Source organism: Macaca nemestrina, chromosome X, assembly GCF_043159975.1.
Source record: "Macaca nemestrina isolate mMacNem1 chromosome X, mMacNem.hap1, whole genome shotgun sequence".
NCBI lineage: Eukaryota > Metazoa > Chordata > Mammalia > Primates > Cercopithecidae > Macaca > Macaca nemestrina.
Window position 1 is genome coordinate 111,457,207 of NC_092145.1, and position 22,921 is coordinate 111,480,127.

Consider the following 22,921-nt stretch of genomic DNA (forward strand, 5'->3'; position numbering starts at 1 on the left):
TGCCTGGGTCCTGGGTCCCTACCTTTGACTGTCCGTCTGCTTCAGGTACAAGCAGTCAGTTCTCGGCAGGGGCCGACCGGGCAACTTCCCCCCTTGTGTCCCTCTACCCTGCTTTGGAGTGCCGGGCCCTCATTCAGCAGATGTCCCCCTCTGCCTTTGGTAAGCCTCCTTTGTCTGGGGGGATGGAGGCTGCTAGGAGCTGGGAGAGACTGGAAGAAGTGGCAAGTCCTGAGAGGGGGTTTCTGGAGCCTCTGGCCATCTCTCCAAGAAAACAAGGGAGAGGCACTGGAGGGGATTTTTCTGACCCAAAGAATTTGCCCCAGAAGGGTCTGGGGTCTAAGTGGGGTTTCACAGGCCTAGCAGATCCTTCTGTTTGAGAAGGGAGTGAGAAGGGCCCTATGGGATTTCTCCAGAGCCCCAGACGTTGGCACAGGGTGAGGAGAAGGCAGGCTGAGAGCGCTCCATCATCCTTTTCCTCTTCCTCTCGCCCAGCAGGTCTGAATGACTGGGATGATGATGAGATCCTAGCGTCGGTGCTGGCAGTGTCCCAACAGGAATACCTAGACAGTATGAAGAAAAATAAAGTGCACAGAGACCCGCCCCCAGACAAGAGTTGATGGAGACCCAGGGATTGGACACCATCTCCCAACCCCAGTACTCCTGCTCTCCGGTGCCACCTCACCTTCTTTGGCTTCTTCCCTCTTGCCTCCTTCTGTTCTTTCTGCTCTCCCCCCTTTTCCCTCCTCCTCACTTCTCTCTGGCTAGCCCACCCCTGCGCTCCCTCTCATTGCCGCTGCCACTATCACCTGTCTCTCTGCCAGCTGACGTGCCCTGTTGCCCCCCCAACCCCACACAGAACCATCCCTGCATTCCACAGGGGACTCGGGCAAGGGTGCCGAAGATAGACGAGAGGCACACAGAGACAGACCAACTGGCAGCCAGGCAGCCCCAGAGGAGAGAGACATTCAGACAGAGGAAAGTCTCCCTGCCCCTCATTCCTTCCAAGATGAGAAAAACTTGCCCTCCCCCCCCACCCACACTCATGCCAGGGAGGTGGGAGGAAGAAGTGGGAAATTTCCCTTCCCAGTACCCCAAGAACGTCTGAGCCTTCAATGTTGAATTTTTTCTTTATTAAAATGTACTTTTATCTTATAAAATCAACTAATCAAAAATGATATAGACGACAGCAGTGGCTCTGTGAAGGTGGCATCTCTCTGGGCAGGCAGGCCATGGGGCATGGAGGAGGGCACAAAGATGTGGGTTGCTGTCTTCTGGCCTCCAGCTGCATGGAGGCCGGCCCAGGGTCTAGGGTGTGCACTGGGCAAGGGCAGGGCAGGGCGGCAGGTGTCAGGCCGGCTTGGACAATGAAACCCTGACCTTGCTGCATTCCTTTTGCTTCCACCACCACTAGCCTCTTTGGAATCTTGGGGTGGGGGGCATCTTTGGGGATTATGGCTGCCACCCGGGATTTGAGTTATAAGGAGTGTGGGAGCAGCTTTGGCAGATGGGGCACCCGTGCCCTGCAGGTGTTGACAAGATCCACCATCTGTAATGTCCTTGGCACAATAAAACCAAATGTCAGTTTCCCTGAGCAGCTCTGTTCTGTGTGGGGCAGGGGTTGGGCGGGCCTCTGGGCAGAGGAGGCAATGGCACGGACCTTGGCTTGACCTCAGAGGTGTGAGTGCTCTCCAGCAGGGTCTGTCTGGGTGCCTGGTGTTTGTATTTTATTTGCTGCTTATTAAACCTCCTTCTGGACCTATTACCACTGGAAAAGCTGCGTCTTTGCCTGCTGACCCCACCCCTGCCTACCCTATTTCCTGGGGGTGTGATGGTAGCAGAGGACTGTGAGCTTGAACTTCCTGCCTGAATTCCAGCTTCTTTGCCTGCCTCTCACCATGAATGTTGCTCTTTCCTTATCATGATCTGATGAAGAAAAACCTTGGAAAAGTACAACTAATACTTTGTAGCGACATGAGTTTAGTGGAAGTAACCAGAGGGGCCTCCCCCACTAGGTTTTAGAAGGTGAAGGATGGCTAAACCCTTTTTCTTGTCCCCCAGTCTGACACCTCTTTCCCTGCCCTTCCTAGGGGTAAATCCAAGGTAAAGAAGGCTGGCTAGCCCCCAGGTTTTCTCAAGCATCTTTTTCACCATGCCATGATAATGGAGACCCTCTGGCTGGATGTGTGTCTGGCTCTGCAGTTGAGGGCATGGCTAGCTGAGTGGCTGGCTGTGGGGTGTCTCTGGAACCCAATGGCCAAGCATCTATTTGTTGTAGAGTTGCTTTGAAACCTTGCCTGGCATTTTCTAGCTGTGTGGCCCTGGTCAATTCATAGCTTCTCTGAGTTTCAAGTGTCTCATCTGTACAAGAGGTGATTAGGCTGGGCGCAGTGACTCACGCCTGTAATCCCAGCACTTTGAGAGGCTGAGGTGGGTGAATCACCTGAGATCAGGAGTTCGAGACCAGCCTGGTCAACATGGAGAAACCCCATCTCTACTAAAAATATAAAAATTAGCTGGGTGGGTTGTACGTGCCTGTAATCCCAGCTACTTGGGAGGCTGAGGCATGAGAATCACTTGAACCTGGGAGGTGGAGGTTGCGGTGAGCCGAGATTGCGCCACTGCACTCCAGTCTGGGCGACAGAGCGAGACTCCGTCTTAAAAAAAAAAAAAAAAAAAAAAAAAAATCCCTCATGCTGTCTGCTTGTGATCATCTAGAGGGAATATGTATGATCAAAGTAATGTACTACTGGACACAGTGCCTGGCACATTGAGAGCACAAATGTTAGTAGTACTATCCTTTTTGTAGAAGTTCCTGCACCGTTTGGCCCCTGCCAATCTCTCACCGCTCTATCCAGTATTCTTGGCTTTTGCCTGCAATTTGCCCTCCCCTGTCCTGAGCCACCAACTTTGTCTTTCAAGACAGGTAGAGGGTCACCTGCTGAGAAGCCCATTCACATTCTCACTTCTATCTAAAAATCTCCCCAGTAACTGTACTACAGATAAACTTCATGGCACAGGTTTGATGCCTGACTTATCTGTACATCTCTAATAGCAACATCCCCATCAAGGCCTGGCAGGCTTATAGCAAACCAACCCCTAATAATGTTGGGTGAACAAAGGAGAATACATGTATGCTTTTTTGGTGGTGTCTGTGTGTGTGTGACTGTGGTGAGTCCAAGTCTTCATGTGCAGCTCACAGTGTCTCCAGTTGTGTGTGTGATGAGGGCTTGTTTCCAGGTGTGTCAGATGGTGACTGAGTGTGGGACTCTTATCTCTGACAGTTTGTGTCTAAAGCCAAGATGAGTGCATGCCTGCGTGGGTCTGTGACAGTGCATCTGTGGTTTCTGTCTGATGGGGTGGATGTCCGTTTGTGTTCCTGCAACAGATTCTGGGTAGCTATTTCTGGACAGTTTGTTCCATTGATAAGCTGCATGTGTCATGGTGTATGTGTGTCTGTGTCTGAACAGGTCTATCCATGTCTGCTTTTGTGACACTGCCACAAATGTGACTCTATCACATCAGTACATGTCTGCCTTCAGAGCAGTGCATGTGTGTTCCTGGAGCATCTGTGTATCTTCTGTGACAGACTCTGCGTCTCTCATTTCTGGGACAGTACAAGTCTTGCTGTGACAGTGCATGTCTGATGGTGACAGTGTGTTTGTGACAGGTTCTGCCAGTGTGTTTGACGGGACATTTCTGTGTTATCACATGGCAAATGTAGGTCTGCGTGAGTGCCTTTCTGTAACAGTGTATCTCTGGGTGTCATTCTAGGACATAACAATTTTTCTGACAGTGTGCCTGCCTGAAAGTGTATGTCAGTCTCTGGCTGCATGTGTATCTAGGTCGTTTCTGTGAATGTGTCTGACAGTATGTGTTTGTGTATATCCTGGCATTCATGTTGTCTTTGGAGTGCATTTTTCTTCCTGGGGTGTGGCGCCTTCTCTGGCTGTTTTTCACAAATTTGTGTCAGGGTTGCCACTTGTCTAGCAGCCTCTATCATGTTTCTCAGTCCTTGCCTCTCTCAACTCCAAGTGCAGCCCATGCCACCACCACTCTGGGCTCACCCCCATCCCCCCAAGAACCACCCTCTGCTGTTCTAGATTCTAGACCTGCTGACTGGGCCCAGGGCTCAGGGTTAAAAGCTCCAATAAACACTCCCCAGGCAATGCTGCCTTTGACCAATGCGCACCCGTGGCGTTGATGGTGTGGGTTCCCCCTCCCTGGCTACCAGATATTTCCAGGGCCCTGGCCTCAGCTTTCCAGTGAAGGCCGCCTGGAAGACTCCGGTGAAGGAGTCCGACAAGCACCTTTCGAGACGGGGTCCTGGATAGATTCTTAGAAGCCCGGCCTGGCGCTATCTCTGTGCTAATATCCAGGCAGCGGCGGCAAACCAACTTCCCAGGAAAGGATACTGCGCAGTTATTTTTTAAGTGTAAATACACACACCGCCACCACTACCAACAACAACCCCGCGCAACAACCAAAACAAGCGCGGTGCTGCAAAGGGATTCCCAGAACCGGTTTCCTCTTGGTGTGAGCCCCACCTCAAGCCCCCTCATTTACATGCAGGCCCCGCCTCCTCGGAAGAACCGAGCGTGTATTTGCATAAGGGGGCACTTGAAACGATGAGGGCGGTATGCAAATAAGGAGTGGCTCCGATTGGCTGTGGTACAGCAGGTGCCGCGTCCGGATTGATCAAAGCCAGGTGGGCGGGGCTGTCGCCCAGGGTGACTCTCCCGGGAGGCGCGTGCCCAGGCTCAGTAGCATTGGGGCTGGCGCGCGCGGCGAATCTTAACGCTGCGCCGTCTGCGGGCGCTTCCGGACCACCAGTTTCTCTGCCTTCCACCCTGGCGCCCCCCAGCCCTGGCTCCCCAGCTGCGCTGCCCCGGGCGTCCACGCCCTGCGGGCTTAGCGGATTCAGTGGACTCAATCTGCGCAGCGCCACCTCCATGTTGACTAAGCCTCTGCAGGGGCCTCCTGCGCCCCCCGTGACCCCCACGCCGCCGCCAGGTGAGCACATCCTCCCCTGCTACAACCAGACGGGGTGGGCTGGAATGATGGGTTGCAGCGCGGGGGGAGGGAGTCGTGGCTGGGCTCAGCACGCTACCACCCTGACTTCCTCGCCTCCGCCTGCGTAGGAGGCAAGGATCGGGAAGCGTTCGAGGCCGAGTACCGACTCGGCCCCCTCCTGGGTAAGGGGGGCTTTGGCACCGTCTTCGCAGGACACCGCCTCACAGATCGACTCCAGGTATCCGTCACAAGGGTCTTGGGAGGGTCAGGTGCGTGTGGCGGGGGCGGGGATCCTGGGCCTGGAATGCTGGTTGACCGAGGAGTGAGCCTGCAGAGTGTGTAGAGGACCGGGGGTGTGTGTGTGTGTGTGTGTGTGTGTCCGAGGAGTGAGCCTGCAGTGTGTGTAGAGGGCCAGGTGTGTGTGTGCGTGTGCGCGCGTGTGTGTCGGTCTAGGGGGTTGCGTTGGGGGTGAGGGGACAGGGGGCTTCAGATTCCGGAGGTCCTCGACCCCAGGGTCCAGGCTGCGTATGTGTGGGAAAGCGGGGACCTAGATGTGAGATTTATGGGACTTTTGGAGGTAGGTGTCCAGTGTGAAGTCATACGGACCAGGACCCTGGTACAGAGTTGGGGTGTCGTAGAGCTAAATAGGAAGATTGTGGGCCTGGGGTATCAGGAAATCTAGAACTCAGGACTTTGGAGTGATGAGTCCTGGTGCCTGAGAACGGAGAGCCCAGGGCTCAGGAAGGTGAGAGAGATGAACCTGGTTCCGAGGACTTGTAGGGCAGTGGAGACGCCCTGGTATGAGTTGTGTGGGGTGGTGTGGTTGGGGATCAGAAAGACTAGACTGCTGGTAGATGGAGGAATACTGGAGGTAGGCAGAAGGTCTAGACTGGGAGGGGTCTGGGGATCACTGGCTGGCCTCCTTACCATGCCCCTCTCTTCTCCAGGTGGCCATCAAAGTGATTCCCCGGAATCGTGTGCTGGGCTGGTCCCCCTTGGTGAGTACCTTCGGAGCCCTTCCTGACCTACCTATTCCATCACTGATGATGAATTCACCTCCTTGCTTTTCCAGGGGATGTATGACTCCCTGGGCCCTGTAACAGTGAGAACACTCCTGCCAGCCCATGTATACTCCCTTGGGGTGACATACAGTTCTGATTCACCCCAATTCCCCTAGAGCCCTGGATTCTCCCCTCCAACAATCCTTTCCCATCCTCCCTCCAAACACTGCTGGGGGACTGCCCGCAGGGCATGCTGGTGGGGAACGAGGGGCAGAGGTCACTGGTTGCCATGGTGATGGTGGCTGCTTCTCTCCTGCCGTTATAGCGCTAACCGACATCAGGGCGGGTCTGGGCAAGTTGTAGAGTTGGGAGCGCCCCCTGGCGGGCTCTAGAGGAAATTGCGCCTGCGCAATATCGGAATTTTTGCGTCTCGGCGAGAAAACGTCTGCTGCTGTGCAAGTCAGCAGCCTGGCCAGGAGAGGGCTCTACCTCAGCCCAGAAGGTTGCTGGTCGAAGTGTTCCTGCGCAGGGCGTGGGGAGGCGGTTGGGGGGCGGATTTTGTGGCCAGTAGCGTTTATACTTTATTTTTCTTTATTTTTTTGGAGACACAGTCTCCCTCTGTTGCCCAGGCTGGAGTGAGGTGACGCAATCTCGGCTCACTGCAACCTCCGTCTCTCGGGTTCGAGCGATTCTCCTGCCTCAGCCTCCCGAGTAGCTGGGACTACAGGAGCGCACAACCATGCCCAGCTAATTTTCATATTTTTAGTAGAGACAAGGTTTCACCATGTTGGCCAGGCAGGTTTTGAACTGCCGACCTCAGGTGATCCACCTGCCTCGGCCTCCCACAGTGCTGAGCCACCGCGCCCGGCCTCTAATTTTGTATTTTTAGTAGAGACGGGGTTTCTCCATGTTGGTCAGGCTGGTCTCGAACTCCCGACCTCGGGTGATCTGCCTGCCCCAGCCTCCCAAAGTGTTGGGATTACAGGCGTGAGCCACTGTGCAGGGCCACGTTTATGCTTTTTATTGACTGGTTCTAGGTGCTTGGTGATGCTGACAAAATACATGATAACACTAAGTCCTTTTGTACTAGGTCCTTTGCAATAAATCAGTCAGCTGTTTAACAAATTAGGTATATTGAACACCTACTATATGACAGACACAACTCTAGACACTCAGCAAAGTATTACATAATTATTGAGAGCTCATTTTTTGCTAGGGCATTTTTTACTAATTGTTTTACCTGTTGGACAAATATTTATTCAGCCCTACTTTGTTAGCAGCCACTGTTCTAGTGCTTCATATAGGTCCGTGAACAAAACAAACCATTACACAATAACAGTGTTTATTGAGTGCTAACTGCTTGTCAGAGCCCATGCTATCAAGTGCTGTCATCTGTTTAACATTTATTGAGTACCTACTGTGTAAGGTACTATTCTAATATCCTGGGATATGTCAGGGAACAAAACAAAATACCACATAATGGTGCTGCTTCTGCTGAAGGCCTTTTGTTAAAAACCAGTTTTTTCTATTTTTGTTGGTTTTGAGACAGCTGGAGTGCAGTGGTGCGATCTTGGCTCACTGCAACCTTTCCCTTCTGGGCTCAAGGGACCCTCCCACCTCAGCCTCCCGAGTAGCTGGGACTACAGGTGCATTTCATCAAACCTGGCTAATTTTTGTGTTTGTGTAGAGACAGGGTCTTGCCATTTTGCCCAGGCTGATCTTGAACTCTTGGGGTCAAGCAATCCACCCACATCAGCCTCCCAAAGTGCTGGGATTACAGGGATGAGCCTCTGTGCCCGGCCAAACTTCCGTTTATTCAAATGTTTATTGATCTACTACCTGCAAGACTTGTGCAGGCTCTTTGCTGGTTTCACCCTCTCAATCACTGTGTGAGTTTGTGTCTTTAGGGAAACTGAGGCCCAGGAAGGGAAGTGAGTTGCTCAACAACACACTGTCAGGAGAAGGGACCCTAATTTGAGCTTAGGTAAAAAGCCTCAGAGCTGTTGCCCTGACATCTGTCTTTTTTCTCTCTCTGCTTCCCACCCTACCTGTTCCCCCAGTCAGACTCAGTCACATGCCCACTCGAAGTGGCACTGCTATGGAAAGTGGGTGCAGGTGGTGGGCACCCTGGCGTGATCCGCCTGCTTGACTGGTTTGAGACACAAGAGGGCTTCATGCTGGTCCTCGAGCGGCCTTTGCCTGCCCAGGATCTCTTTGACTATATCACAGAGAAGGGCCCGCTGGGTGAAGGCCCAAGCCGCTGCTTCTTTGGTCAAGTAGTGGCAGCCATCCAGCATTGCCATGCCCGTGGAGTTGTCCATCGTGACATCAAGGATGAGAACATCCTGATAGACCTACGCCGTGGCTGTGCCAAACTCATTGATTTTGGTTCTGGTGCCCTGCTCCATGATGAACCCTACACTGACTTTGATGGTAAGGCTTCTCTAAATCTCCCTGGAGGGATTGTTTTTACTTGATGGACTTGTGACCTTTGGCCTCCAGTGGTGGGGTATCCTGTAATCCTTGACCCATACTGCATCTGTATAAGATGATCGATTGCTAATACTGGGGATTCTCAGCCTTGCCCTCTGATAAAGTCCATCTTTTAACAGTGCGCTAACCTCATTCTGGGCTCCTATTCTGGTGAGGGTATCCTGTTACTATCCTCAGTATCCTTTCTCTGGTAAAGGGATCCTGTTACTTCTCAATGCTTTTATTCTGTTGAGGGGACTCTGCTATTTTAGCTGCTCTTTATCTAGTGAGGGGACTCTGCTTTTATCTTGAGTGCTCTTAATTGTGGTGAGGCCATCCTTCCTGGGGAGTTTGGGGTTGGAGAAGGGCATCATGAGAGTGAGTGGTCTAACCCCTGGCTTGTGTGCAGGGACAAGGGTGTACAGTCCCCCAGAGTGGATCTCTCGACACCAGTACCATGCACTCCCAGCCACTGTCTGGTCACTGGGTATCCTCCTCTATGACATGGTGTGTGGGGACATTCCCTTCGAGAGGGACCAGGAGATTCTGGAAGCTGAGCTCCACTTCCCTGCTCATGTCTCCCCAGGTGAGGCCTCACTGACCCCAGCCCAGAAGACTCCATCCCTCTCAGGGATCAGTACCCCCTACTGACTGCTAATCTTCCCTCTGCTTCTTGGCCCACAGACTGCTGTGCCCTAATCCGCCGGTGCCTGGCCCCCAAACCTTCTTCCCGACCCTCACTGGAAGAGATCCTGCTGGACCCCTGGATGCAAACACCAGCCGAGGATGCACCCCTCAAACCCCCCAAAGGAGGCCCCGCCCCTTTGGCCTGGTCCTTGCTACCCTAAGCCTGGCCTGGTCTGGCCCCCAGTGGTCGGAAGAGCCATCCCATGGCCATGTCACAGGGATAGACGGACATTTGTTGACTTGGTTTTACAGGTCATTACCGGTTATTAAAGTCCAGTATTACTAAGGTAAGGGATTGAGGATCAGGGGTTAGAAGACATAAACCAAGTCTGCCCAGTTCCCTTTCCAATCCTACAAAGGAGCCTTCCTCCCAGAACCTGTGGTCCCTGATTCTGGAGGGGGAAGTTCTTGCTTCTCATTTTGCTAAGGAAGTTTATTTCAGTGAAGTTGTTCCCATTCTGAGCCCCAGGACTCTTATTCTGATGACGTGTCACCCCCACATTGGCACCTCCTACTACCACCACACAAACTTAGTTCATATGCTCTTACTTGGGCAAGGGTGCTTTCCTTCCAATACCCCAATTGCTTTTATTTTAGTAAAGGGACCCTTTCCCCTAGCCTAGGGTCCCATATTGGGTCAAGCTGCTTACCTGCCTCAGCCCAGGAGTCCTTATTCTGGGGGAGGTAATGCCCTGCTGTTACCCAAGGCTTTTTTTTTTTTCTTTTCTTTTTTTTTTTTTTTTTGGGTGAGGGGACCCTACTCTTATCCCAAGTGCTCTTATTCTGGTGAGAAGAACCTTACTTCCATAATTTGGGAAGGAATGGAAGATGGACACCACCGGACACCACCAGACACTAGGATGGGATGGATGGTTTTTTGGGGGATGGGCTAGGGGAAATGAGGCTTGCTGTTTGTTCTCCTGGGGCGCCCCCCTCCAACTTTTGCAGATTCTTGCAACCTCCTCCTGAGCCAGGATTGTCCAGTTGCTAAAATGTAAATAATCACGTATTGTGGGGAGGGGAGTTCCAAGTGTGACCTCCTCTCTTCTCCCCCTGCCTGGATTATTTAAAAAGCCATGTGTGGAAACCCACTATTTAATAAAAGTAATAGAATCAGAAGCGGCTGGCCATTTGTAGGTGTGAGGCTTTTATGGAGCATCTACTTTGCACTGAGATAGACTGTCCCTCTGCTTTGTCCTCAGGAAGCCACAGTCTTATGTTGCCATCCTAAAGACCTTTAAGGGTTCTTGAAACTGCACCACAAAAAAAAACAAACAAAAAATCTTGATTCCCCCTGCCCCTGATCTTAAGCAGCACCCAGTATGTGTAGAAGGGCTGTCTGTTGGAGATACTGTGCATGAAGGTGGAAGGTGTTTAGGGTACATCCCCAATCAAGATGGCCATCTCAGAAGCAGATAAAATACCTTCCCTGGCACCCCAGGGGAAGGAGGAAGCCCTTTTCCCTGTTGGAGAAGAAGAGCCCTAACAGGGTACTGATGAGGGCGGGGCTGGAGTTGGGCACTGACTGGAATCTGTCCAGGGTGTAGTCAACCTGTTTTGCTTTTTTTTTTTTTTTTGAGACAAAAGTCTTGCTCTGTCGCCCAGGCTGGTGTGCAGTGGTGCGATCTCGGCTCACTGCAACCTCTGCCTCCCGGGTTCACACCATTCTCCTGCCCCAGCCTCTCGAGTAGCTGGGACTACAGGCGTCCGCCACCACGCCCGGCTAATTTTTTGCATTTTAGTAGAAACGGGGTTTCACCGTGTTCACCAGGATGGTCTCGATTTCCTGACCTTGTGATCCGCCCGCCTCGGCCTCCCTAAGTCCTGGGATTACAGGCGTGAGCCACCGCATCCGCCCTGTTTTGCTCTTAATCTTTAGCCTCTCCCCCATCTTTACCCTTACATACCCATCCCTCTAATTTCTCCTTCAACACTTGACTTACCTGGCCTGCCCTATTCCATGTTGGTTTCACATGCTCCGACCTCGGCTGTCACCTCTCTTGCCCTGCTTATTTGTCTCGGTTCAGTGCAACCTCCGCCTCCCGGGTTCAAGCGGTTCTCCTGTCTCAGCCTCCCGAGTAGCTGGGTACAGGTGCATACCACTACATGCGGCTAATTTTTTTTTTTTTTTTTTAAGTAGAAACGGGGTTTTGCCATTTTGCCCAGGCTGGAACTCCTGAGCTCAGGTGATCGGCCCGGCTCAGCCTCCCAAAGTGCTGGGATTACAGGCGTGAGCCACCGCCCCTGGCCCGGACTCTTGCCCTGCTTCCAAATGCTAGCTAACTGTGAGCCTTTCGCCTGTCCCCTTTATTTGCCATCCTCATTGGTGACTCACTTGTCTTCTCTGCGTCAACTTTCCTTTTCATTTTCACATGTTTATCCTCACCTGCTCTGCTTTTATCTGCTATTACATGCCTGACTCGCACCTGATGCTTCAGCCAGTACGCCCTCACCCGACCCCACAGGTCAAAGTTTCTTGGTCCCCAGATTCCCCTGTGCTTTCCAGAGGGTGGGGCCTCGCTGGAAGACGGGAAAGCGGAACTTCAGTCCAACCAGGAAGCACCTGGGAGTTTCTGATTCGGAAGGGGCGGTGCCTTATGGAGAAGCTGCCAATAAAAAGCCGAGATGAAAGAGGGATGGCTTAGCCAATGAGACTAGGAGACGGGATCGGGGGGTGATCTGGAAAACGCGATCAGTGAAGCGGACGAACAGCAGGACAAGGCGGGTCTAGTGACAGGAATGGGCCGATGAAGCTCTGTAGGGGCGGTGGGTAGGCCGATCGGGCCGTGTCCCCGGCATCCAGATCCGACGGAATTTGGAAATCCCGGGGCTACTCTTACGTTGAGCTTTTAGGAGCGAAGGAGAAAATCGACCACCCTGACGATCCCGGCTCTCGACCCACCTTCACTCAGGCGGCCTGGAAGCGGAAGTGACGAACACGGAAGTGGTCTGCTGTTACCGAGGGGACGGGCCGGGCAAATGCCAACATGGCAGCGGTTGGGGCTGGTGGTTCCACCGCGGCGGCCGGGCCAGGGGCGCTTTCCGCGGGTGCATTAGAGCCGGGGACTGCTAGTGCGGGTGAGACAGTCTGTGTCCGAGCAGTCGCATGGGAGGCAGAGGTCGGGATCGCTGGGTGTCGGGAATGTTCCTCGCTAAAGTGAGAGGGAGCATCCCGTGTGGACCGACGTGTGTGTGTGTGTCTGTGTGTGTCTGTGTGTGCACATTGTGAGTGTGTTGGGGGCGGGGAAGAAAACATTCTGAGAGTGATTGTGGGATCCTTCCGCATATGGACCATTATGAGTGTGGAGGGTAATTCTTTTTGGGAAGGCTAAGGGCACCGAAACCATTCAGAATATGTGGGGTCCTTCCTTGTGGAAGAGACCATTCTGCGGGCGTGGGAGTTCTTCACTGAAGAAGTGGGAGACTATTCTGAGGGTGGTGCTTCCTTCCTTATGAAAGGACAGAGAGACTATTGTGAGTTAGGGTGGGGCGAGTCCTTCTTTATGTCACTAGAGAGGGTCCATTTTGAGGATGATGGTGTCCTTCATTATGTGCGGAGGAGACCGTTCTGGGGGCCCCCTTCCTAATGGAGGTAGAGTTCATTGTACGTTCGGGTGGGAGGGCTCATCGTTATATGGTGGAAAAAGAACGTTCTGAGGGTGCCAGGTCCTTCCGTATAGCAGAGAGAGCCGATTGTGATTGTGGGTAGAGCAAAGATTGTGATTGTGGGTAGAGCATTAGCTAGAGGGTCGGTGCGCGGTGGTGGGAGGACGGACCATGTGGAGTGCAGGGAAATATTTCCTCATCTGGTTGAGGGAGCCAGACCTTTCTTGGTGGGATAACCATTCCTGTTACAGGATTCAGTCCCTGGGAGCATGGGGGAATCATTTCTTGTATTTAGTAGACTATTCTGGGTCGGGAGGAACCAGTTGTCACAGGAGGGAGGGGTTGGAGAGACCATTCTGGGTATGAGGAGGATCATTCCATATGGGATGTAGGCCATTCTGAGAGTGAGGGAATCGAATCATTTCTTAGATGGGAGAAAGACCTTTCCTTAGGGGGTGAACATACCTCATACAGTGGCCTCATTCCCTGCATTGATGTATTATTCTTTACATGAGACAGTCCCTCGTTAAATAGGAGCATCATTTCATATACATTCTCAGTTTGCTCATCCGTAAATGGGAATCCTCGCAGTTCTTTTGGAGATGACAATGATATGAGTCTATTGAGGTAATCCATAGAAATCCCTTAACCCAGTGATATGCATACAGTAAACACTCAGTAAACGTGGAGAACGTAGTTGTCGGTATTCTGTCTGGGGAGGATTTGCTTCTCACTTGGGCGGGAGCCGAGGCGCGTGGCCAGAGCTTGCCTCAGCCATTACCTGAAACCTCGGTAAGGATTCCAGGTATGGACTGGACAGGGTGGGGCCCATTTCTCCCTTCTGGCTCTTCCTGCTTGTGGCTGAGGCAGTAAGGCGGTAGGAGTCAGACCCTCATTGGGTGAAGAAGGCAGGCTGAGGGAACAAGTAGCGGTGGCTAGGAGGGTCCTGGGTGAGAAAGGAGAGGGGGTGGGTGGTGGTGTGGCTATGCCCTAGCGGCTTCTGACCCCCTCCTTCCCCCTTGCCCCTTCCGTTCCCCACAGCTCACAGGCGCCTGAAGTACATATCCCTAGCTGTGCTGGTGGTCCAGAATGCCTCCCTCATCCTCAGCATCCGCTACGCCCGCACGTTGCCAGGGGACCGCTTCTTTGCCACCACTGCTGTGGTCATGGCGGAAGTGCTCAAAGGTCTCACCTGCCTGCTGCTGCTCTTCGCACAGAAGAGGGGTACGAGCCAGGGAGGGGGCTGCACCGGGGTCGGTGCGTGGGACTCCACATGTATGTGTGTGTGTTCACACAGACGTTTGCTTCAAGAGTGTCTCCAAATCTCAACCTGCCTGGGGCGCCCCTCCAGCTTTGTGTAGCTGCATCTTACACTTTTCTAGTCCTAACAGCCAGGGAGCTGACCTGTGTGAACTGTAGGAGTGGGATTGTCTATGCTTATAAAGTAGCAGGGGTCTCTCACATGTGATTTAGTCATCTTTAGCTTTATATTATGGAGAATTCCGAATACATGCAAAATCAGAGAGAATAATCAAATAGTAACATATCCATGTACCCATCCCCCAGAGTTAGCAATTAGCAACTCATGGCCGCTTTAAACAATATCAGTGATTGTTCACTCACTGCCAATCTATATGTCTACCTACATCCTTATCCCCTTATTATTATTTTTTGTTTTGTTTTGTTTTGTTTTGAGACGGAGTCTCGCTCAGTCGCCCAGGCTGGAGTGCAGTGGAACGATCTCGGCTCACTGCAGGCTCCGCCTCCTGGGTTCACGCCATTCTCCTGCCTCAGCCTCCCCGGTAGCTGGGACTACAGGCGCCTGCCACTATGCCTGGCAAATTTTTTGTATTTTTAGTAGAGACGGGGTTTCACCGTGTTGGTCAGACGGGTTTCACCATGTTGATCAGGCTGGTCTCGAACTCCTGACGTTGTGATCCACCCACCTCAGCCTCCCAAAGTGCTGGGATTACAGGCGTGAGCCCTATATTATTTTTAAGTAAATCCCACACAAAGTAATATGGTATGGAAGTAAATTCCCCCATATTATCTTGAATAAATGTTTTGGTGCATTGTTTTTAAAAAAATAAAATAAATACAATACTGGCCTGGCGTGGTGGCTCACGCCTGTAATCCCAGCACTTTGGAAGGCTGAGGCGGGTGGATCATTTGAGGTCCAGAATTTGAGACCAGCCTGGCCAACATGGTGAGACCCTGCCTCTACTAAAAATACAAAAATTAGCTGGAAGTGGTGGTGGGTACTTGTAATCCCTGCTACTTGGGAGGCTGAGGCACAAGAATAGCTTGAACCTGGGAAATGGAGGTTGTGGTGAGCAGAGATCATGTCACTGCACTCCAGCCTGGGCAACAGAGCAAGACTCTGTCTAAGAATCATACATGAAAAAATTAATAATAAAAAAATAGGCCAGGCATGGTGGCTCACGCCTGTAATCCCAGCACTTTGGGAGGCTGAAGTGGGTGGATCACTTGAGGTTGGGAGTTCGAGACCAGCCTGGCCAACATGGCGAAACCCCGTCTCTACTAAAAATACAAAATTTAGCTGGGCATGGTGGTGCCTGCTTGTAATCCTAGCTACGTGGGAGACTGAGGCAGGAGAATCACTTGAACACGGGCAGTGGAGGTTGCAGTAAGCTAAGATCGCACGACTGCACTCCAGCTTGGGCGACAGAGCAAGACTCCGCCTCAAAAAAATAATTCAATAAATAACATGGACATAGAGAGTGTAATAATAGGTCTTGGGGACATGGAAAGGTGGGAGGCGAGTCAAGAGAGAGAAACTGCCTAATGGGTACAGTACTGTTTGGGTGATGAGCACACTAAAAATGCAGACTTCATCAGTGTGCAATATATCCATGTAACAAAACTGCAGTTGTACCCCCAATCTTTTTTTTTTTTTTGAGACAGGGTCTTACTGTGTCATCCATGCTGGAGTGCAGTGGTGTGATCTCGGCTCACTGCAGCCTTGAGCTCCTGGGTTCAAGCAATCTTCCCACTTCATCCTCCTGAGTAGATGGCACCGCAGGCATGTGCCACCATGCCTGGCTAATTTTTGTACTTTCTGGAGAGACGGGGTTTTGCCATGTTGCCCAGGCTTACATCTTTGTTTGATTTTTTTTTTTTTTTTTTTTTCTTTTGAGACAGTCTCACTCTGTCGCCCAGGCTGGAGTGCAGTGGTGCGATCTCAACTCACGGCAACCTCCTGGGTTCAAGCAATTGTCCTGCCTCAGCCTCCTGAGTAGCTGGGATTATAGGCGCCTGCCATGACGCCTGGCTAATTTTTGTATTTTTAATAGAGACAGGTTTTTGCCATGTTGACCAGGCGGGTCTTGAACTCCTGACCTCAGATGATCGGCCCTCCTCGGCTGCCCAAAGTGCTGGGATTACAGGCATGAGCCACTGTACCCGGCCCTTTTAAAAATTTAAATAAAAAATAATCACATATCCAGTTAATGTTCAAATTTGTAATTTATTAAATGTCATAAAACTTTTAAAAAATTCATTTGTAAAGGCCGGGCACGGTGGCTCACGCCTGTAATCCCAGCACTTTGGGAGGCCAAGGTGGGCAGATCACGAGGTCAGGAGATTGAGACCATCCTGATTAACATGGTGAAACCCCGTCTCTACTAAAAATACAAAAAAAATTAGCCAGGCGTGGTGGCAGGCGCCTGTAGTCCCTAACTACTTGGGAGGCTGAGGCAGGAGAATGGTGTGAGCCCAGGAGGCAGAGCTTGAAGTGAGCCGAGATTGCCACTGCACTCCAGCCTGGGAGACTGAGCGAGACTCCATTTCCAAAAAAAAAAAAAAAAAAAATTCATTTGTATATAGTCAGTGTTTTGTAATTGTTTTGTATCTTCTTTTTTTGAGAGAGAGTCTCACTTTGTCGCCCAGGCTGAAGTGCAGTGGGACGATCTCGGCTCACTTTGACCTCCGCCTCCTGGATTCAAGCGACTCTCCTGCCTGAGCCTCTCGAGTAGTTGGGATTACAGGCTTATGTCACCACGCCCGGCTAATTTTTGTAATTTTAGTAGAGATGGGGTTTCACCATGTTGGTCAGGCTGGTCTCGAACTCCTGACCTCATGATCTGCCCACCTCGGTCTCCCAAAGTGCTGGGATTACAGGCGTGAGCCGCCAGGCTGGCCTTGTTTGGTATTTTATATTCTAAATCTGTTAATCTCTAGGGGTTTTTTGGTCTTTGCAATTAATTTGTTGGAGAAAACAGGTCATTTGTCTTGTAGGCTTTGGGTAGTCTAGATTTTGCTGACTGCCTCCCTGAGGCAAATATTCTCAAAAATTTAACAAATATTCTGTCTTCTTTATCTCTTGTAAATTGGGAGTTGGGTTTATCTACTAATTTCAACATCTCCCTGAAGGTCTTCTACTTTGAAGTGTTGCCCAATTGTTTCTCTAAAGAGGTCTTGCATAAGTAAAGGGATGGAGATGAATTATGCACCTTTGCCCTTTGTTTACACTGAAGAGAACATTCTCACCCACTTGTTAACTCCAGGTTAACAAGAGACCTGCTCTTACCTTTATTAACTCTGTGAACTATGCAGGTGTGCACACTGCCTCAGGCCGTGGGGGTGGATGGGTTAGCAATGCAGAGGAGTGGCTTGTCCTCATTACTGATGGGAGATGGAAATAACAGATAGCCACAGACTTAATCACAGGCCTTCATCTCTTAGCCACATTTCAGCACCCCTCCCTCCCCCGCCCGGAATTTTTTCCCCTGAATTAGAGTTTGGAGACCAGTAGTGGACAGGGTTTGGTGAATGAGCATCAGTAGGAGTTCCAGGGACAACTTTGTTCAGTGTTTGAAGAAGTTTTGCCTGTGGAGTGACACCCAGCTGTGACTTAAAAGATGAACTGCCAGCTGGGCGTGGTGGCTCATGTCTGTAATCCCAGCACTTTGGGAGGCCGAGAGGCAGGTAGATCACGAGGTCTGGAGTTTGAGACCAGCCTGGCCAAGATGGTGAAACCCCGTCTCTACTAAAAATACAAAAATTAGCCGGGCATGGTGGCAGGTGCCTGTAATCCCAGCTACTTGGGAGGCTGAGGCAGGAGAATTGCTTGAACCCGGGAGGCGGAGGTTGCAGTGAGCCAAGATCATGCCACTGCACTCCAGCCTGGACGACAGAGCAAGACTCCATACCCACCCCCTGCCCCCGCCCCGCCAAAAAAAAGATGAACTGCCAAAAAGTGGGGCGAACTTTGCAAAGGCCTTGTTACATAGGAAATGATTCTCATGGTTTTTGTTTGTTTGTTTTGAAACGGAGTTTTGCCCTTATTGCCCATGCTGGAGTGCATATGGCATGATCTCGGCTCACTGCAACCTCCACCTCCCGGGTTCAAAAGATTATCTCTGCCTCAGCCTCCCGAGTAGCTGGGATTATAGGCGCCTACCACCACACCCAGCTAATTTTTGTATTTTTAGTAGAGACAGGGTTTCACCACATTGGCCAGCCTGGTCTCAAACTCCTGACCTCAGGTGATCCACCCGCCTTGGCCTCCCAAAGTGTTGGGATTACAGGCGTGAGCCACTGTGCCCAGCCCAATTATCATGTTTTCACTGGAGCAGGTCCCAAGCGGACTTCTGCTTAATGGTCAAGCCTGCACTCATCCATATGGCAGAGGCAACTCTGTGTCTAGGGCTGACAGAAAGATGCAACAAGGGAGAGGTGGTGGCCCCTGCCCTCAAATGGCACATGGGTCAGTGAGGAGCCAGGATAAGTCTAAAAGCCTATAGACTACTCCTGGTGCAGTGGCTCACATCTGTAATCGCAGAACTTTGGGAGGCCAAGGTGGGCGGATTACGAGGTCAGGAGATGGAGACCATCCTGGCTAACACGGTGAAACCCCGTCTCTACTAAAAATACAAAAAATTAGCTGGGAGTGGTGGCATGCACCTGTAGTCCCAGCTACTCGGGAGGCTGAGGCAGGAAAATCACTTGAACCTGGGAGGTGGAGGTTGCAGTGAGCCTGAGCCGAGATGGTGCCACTGTGCAAAAAAAAAAAAAAAAAAAAAAAAAAAAGTCTAGACTAAACTTCTCTTCTGTGTGGGAGACAGCCCTCCACCCCAGCTCCTAGGGCTTCTATTTCATAAGCTCCAAGTTAATGATGGTTATTTCTTATTTTATTTTATTTTATTTGAGATGGAGTCTCACTCTGTCGCCCAGGCTGGAGTGCAAATGGCATTGTCTCGGCTCACTGCAACCTCTGCCTCCCAGGTTCAAGCAGTTCTCTTGCCTCAGCCTCCCAAGTAGCTGGGATTACAGGCGCATGCCACCACACCTGGCTAATTTTTGTATTTTTAGTAGAGATGGGGTTTCCGTGTGGTTGGCTCAGCTGGTCTTGAACTCCTGACCTCATGAGCCACCCGCCTTGGCCTCCCAAAGTGCTGGGATTACAGGCATGAGCCATGGCGCCTAGCCTAATGATGGTTATTTCATTGTACAAAAATGTATTGAGTATTGAGTGCTTGCCCTGAATGGGGCTGTCTGCCAGGGAGGTAGGCTCTAACATAGTGACATGCTCTGTGATTAGCAGACACAGATGGCTGATTCTTTTGCTGCCATTAAACTGAGTCTCAGAAAAGCTAGCTGGAAACATAGTTATACCCTAGGGAAAACCAAGATCACAGACTTCATTCCAGCCCCCAGGGATTGGACAGCAGGGTGGATGGGGGAGTCACGATAGCAAGGCCTGTTCCCAGCCTTCAGGGGTTCCCCATGTATGGCTGTCAGTGCTGAGAAGGGCTCTCCTCCTCCCACCTAGGTAACGTGAAGCACCTGGTTCTCTTCCTTCATGAGGCTGTCCTGGTGCAGTATGTGGACACACTCAAGCTCGCAGTGCCCTCTCTCATCTACACCTTGCAGAATAACCTCCAGTATGTTGCCATCTCTAACCTACCAGCTGCCACTTTCCAGGTGAGCCGCAAGCCCAGCATGGCCCCAGAGGAACTAACTGGGTTGGGGACTGGAGTATGGGAATAGCGTGGTGGGGGGATGTTGCAGAGGACAGGGGCTATGTCACCTCCAGAATGTCCTTGGAATTCCCTCAACCTTTTCTCGTCTGAAAATTGGGGGTGGAAATAGTAATGCCTGTTCACTGAGATGCTAGGATACTTAAAAGAAATAATACCTGTGAAGAGCCCTTGGTTGATGATAGATAAGCTTTAGGCTATTTGTGGGCAGCTTTGTGAAATGGTTAAAGAGCCTGGATTCTGGGAGCAGGCTGCCTGGGTTCAAATCTCAGCTCTGCTACTTTCCAGCTGTGTGATTTTGGGGCACGTCACCTAACCTTTCTGTGCCTTAGTTTTCTCATCTTTAAATTGGGGCTTACAGTGGTGCTCACTTCAGAATGGTGTTGTGAGAATTAAATGAATGAATTCATGTGCAGTGCCTAGAACCACACTGATACATTGTAAACACTATGTAAGTATTTGCTGAAATTGTTGTGGCTATTGATTCATTTGTATCAAGTCCCTCATCACAAAGATACTTCCATACCTCAGCCATCTTTTATAGATGATGATGCCAGGGCTCAGACAGGGCAAGTGCTTTGTCCCGTCACACAGCCAGGAAATAGGATTGGGATGTGGACTTCCTGGCACAGCCGTCCTTTTGTGCACTTGGTGGGAGAGACCTCAGAACTGTTTTGCTGCAGCTCAGCCAATGGCCAGTGGCTGGCTCCTTTTGCTGTTTTTGTTGTCATACCCCCCACCCTGTCCCTCCGTTGTGCCTGGGGACCCACAGTGGGTGCTGCCCCCCATATGTACCTGTTGGGGGCCAGGGTTAGCCCTCAGTGCCTTCCACGTGCCACTCGCAGGTGACGTACCAGCTGAAGATCCTGACCACAGCGCTGTTCTCCGTGCTCATGCTGAACCGCAGCCTTTCCCGGCTGCAGTGGGCCTCCCTGCTGCTCCTCTTCACTGGCGTCGCCATTGTCCAGGCACAGCAAGCCAGTGGGGGAGGCCCACGGCCACTGGATCAGAACCCTGGGGCAGGCCTGGCAGCCGTCGTGGCCTCCTGTCTCTCCTCCGGCTTTGCAGGTGTCTACTTTGAGAAGATCCTCAAAGGCAGCTCAGGCTCCGTGTGGCTGCGCAACCTGCAACTGGGCCTCTTTGGCACAGCACTGGGCCTAGTGGGGCTCTGGTGGGCTGAGGGTACCGCCGTGGCCACCCGCGGTTTCTTTTTTGGGTACACGCCTGCTGTCTGGGGCGTGGTGCTCAACCAGGCCTTTGGTGGGCTACTGGTGGCTGTGGTTGTCAAGTACGCTGACAACATCCTCAAGGGCTTTGCCACCTCCCTGTCCATTGTGCTGTCCACTGTTGCCTCCATTCGCCTCTTTGGCTTCCACGTGGACCCATTATTTGCCCTTGGCGCTGGGCTCGTCATTGGTGCCGTCTACCTCTACAGCCTTCCCCGAGGTGCAGCCAAAGCCATAGCCTCTGCCTCTGCTTCTGCCTCCGGGCCCTGCGTTCACCAGCAGCCTCCCGGGCAGCCACCGCCACCGCAGCTGTCTTCCCACCATGGAGATCTCATCACGGAGTCCTTTCTGCCGAAGTCAGTGCTGGTGAAGTGAGGGCTGGCAGCAATGGGGAACACAAGGGAGGGGGACTGGGGTGGAGGGTGTTGGGCATCTGCAGGACCCAAGTTGCCGCCCTCCGGGGCCTGGCTCCTCTGGGTTTGGGAGATGGTCTTTTCTCCCAGGTCACTGAGACTTCTGGAGGGGCGTGGGACTAGAGCTGGGTGTCACGTGAACCCTTCCTGGTAGGCTGACCCCCTTCCCCCGGTGGGGGTTTTAGAGCTGCCTCCTCTGCCCCCTCTAACCTCTTTGGAGGCAGGGTCGGGGTTATTATTCAAGGCCTTTTTTTTTGTCTGCTCCCTCCCTGACCCTATGCCCTCTTCTGGAGGTGTCTTGTCTGGGAGAGTCCCTCCCAGCAGTCCCTCCACCTCCATAAGGACACACTGGACAGAACTCCGCAGCTCTTCAGGAATGACCGATGCCTACCTGTTGGGGTTCAGTTGCCCGTAGTTTGAGGCCTTCTCTCCTCCCTTACCACCGCTCTGGATCATGTTAGCAGTTCCGTCTTTTGTGTGGCCTTGGGCCAGCTTCCCTGACACCTTGAAGATGGACTTCTTGTGAGTCCCCAGGGAGAAAGGGACAAGAGCTAAGATTTTTGCATCAGCCCTTCTGGCAGAAGGTGCGGTCGGGGCCATTTGATTTTTAGTGGACTTGGGATTTGTGGTGTAATCATATCATTAATGATCCAGGGTGTGGGAAAAATGGAGGTCCTTGAAGTGGCTGAATCTCATTGTATTTAAGACACTGTCAGTTGCCAGATGCAGGGTTATTTTTGGAGACGTCTAGAGAGGAAAAATAAAGCTGCCAATCATACTGTTGATATCTGTCTGGCTGTGTGAGGCACCCCTACCTCATGGGGGTGTCGTGGGATTGATGAACTGTGGAACCTGCCTCCTGCACTCCCCAAAGCTTATTAACCCCTTAACTGTATTGGGGCGGGGTGTGTGTGTGCATGGAAGATGCCTGGGCTGTCTTTGCTATATGTAAATAGAGCCACTGGATCTTTATTTTTGATTAATTTGTTCTGATTTTTTGGTTTGTTTTTTAAGGAACTGTAATGAACAAATGTCAGGATATCCAATGCCAAATAAAGATGTTGTATTTATTTAGTCCACGTGTAGCTTTCTGACCCAGGTGGGCGCCATTACTAACACCAGGACTACCAGCCTCACCACTGCCGCCCTCACTTGCTCAGGAAACCCACCTGTCGGCCTAGCCCAGCTTTGTGTTTTTCTTTCCTCCCCATTCCCACCACAGGTTGCTCACCAAGGTGAAGGGTTCCTAGCCGCTGGGATTGAAGACATTGGCCTGGCCTCGTTCTCTTCTTGCCCTGGCCCAGCTGGGACCAAACTCTGATCAGTATTAGGGGTAGGGTGAGGTAGACACTGGACTCCCTGTCCCCACCACCCCACCCCACGCAGGGCCAACATGACTAAGCTCTCTCATGACCCACCTCAGCTCAGCCCCCCAGCCCCTGCCAGCCCCACACTCTCTTAGCTGAGTTTTTGCAAATAAAATGTGTTGTGCATCTTGCCGACTT

General features: G+C 51.7%; 3 protein-coding genes across 12 annotated transcripts in view; all 3 read left to right on the forward strand.

Moving 5' to 3' along the window:
* LOC105493915 (OTU deubiquitinase 5) overlaps positions 1-1,591 on the forward strand; it is a 35,408-nt gene extending 33,817 nt beyond the window's left edge. For 2 of the 6 annotated variants that reach the window (XM_071088497.1, XM_071088500.1), the window contains exons 8-9: positions 46-159; positions 493-1,591. In XM_071088497.1, the coding sequence (XP_070944598.1) occupies positions 46-159; positions 493-617 (239 nt within the window). In that variant the 3' untranslated portion in view covers positions 618-1,591. The remainder of the gene's footprint in view (positions 1-45; positions 160-492) is intronic. The other 4 variants (XM_071088499.1, XM_071088501.1, XM_071088498.1 and 1 more) reach the window with 3 other exon arrangements.
* Positions 1,592-2,727: 1,136 nt separating this feature from the next.
* Positions 2,728-10,289, forward strand: LOC105493914 (Pim-2 proto-oncogene, serine/threonine kinase). Its single transcript, XM_011761902.3, has 6 exons — positions 2,728-5,010; positions 5,139-5,248; positions 5,958-6,008; positions 8,072-8,444; positions 8,893-9,069; positions 9,168-10,289. The coding sequence occupies exons 1-6, from the start codon at positions 4,950-4,952 to the stop codon at positions 9,329-9,331; spliced, it is 936 nt and encodes a 311-aa protein (XP_011760204.1). The 5' UTR covers positions 2,728-4,949; the 3' UTR covers positions 9,332-10,289.
* Positions 10,290-11,390: 1,101 nt separating this feature from the next.
* LOC105493913 (solute carrier family 35 member A2) lies at positions 11,391-22,916 on the forward strand. Of its 5 annotated transcripts, none has more exons than XM_011761901.3 (5): positions 11,402-12,256; positions 13,497-13,581; positions 13,818-14,000; positions 19,570-19,721; positions 20,623-21,519. In XM_011761901.3, exons 1-5 carry the CDS (start codon positions 12,158-12,160, stop codon positions 21,376-21,378), a joined length of 1,275 nt encoding a protein of 424 aa, XP_011760203.1. In that variant the 5' UTR covers positions 11,402-12,157; the 3' UTR covers positions 21,379-21,519. The 5 variants fall into 5 exon arrangements, with proteins under 5 accessions (XP_011760201.1, XP_024652358.1, XP_011760203.1 ...); XM_011761900.3 differs by lacking the exon at positions 13,497-13,581 and adding an exon at positions 22,639-22,916 and having other exon boundaries at positions 11,408-12,248; positions 21,213-21,359; XM_011761898.3 differs by lacking the exon at positions 13,497-13,581 and adding an exon at positions 22,639-22,916 and having other exon boundaries at positions 11,409-12,248; positions 20,623-21,359.
* Positions 22,917-22,921: the final 5 nt, after the last annotated feature.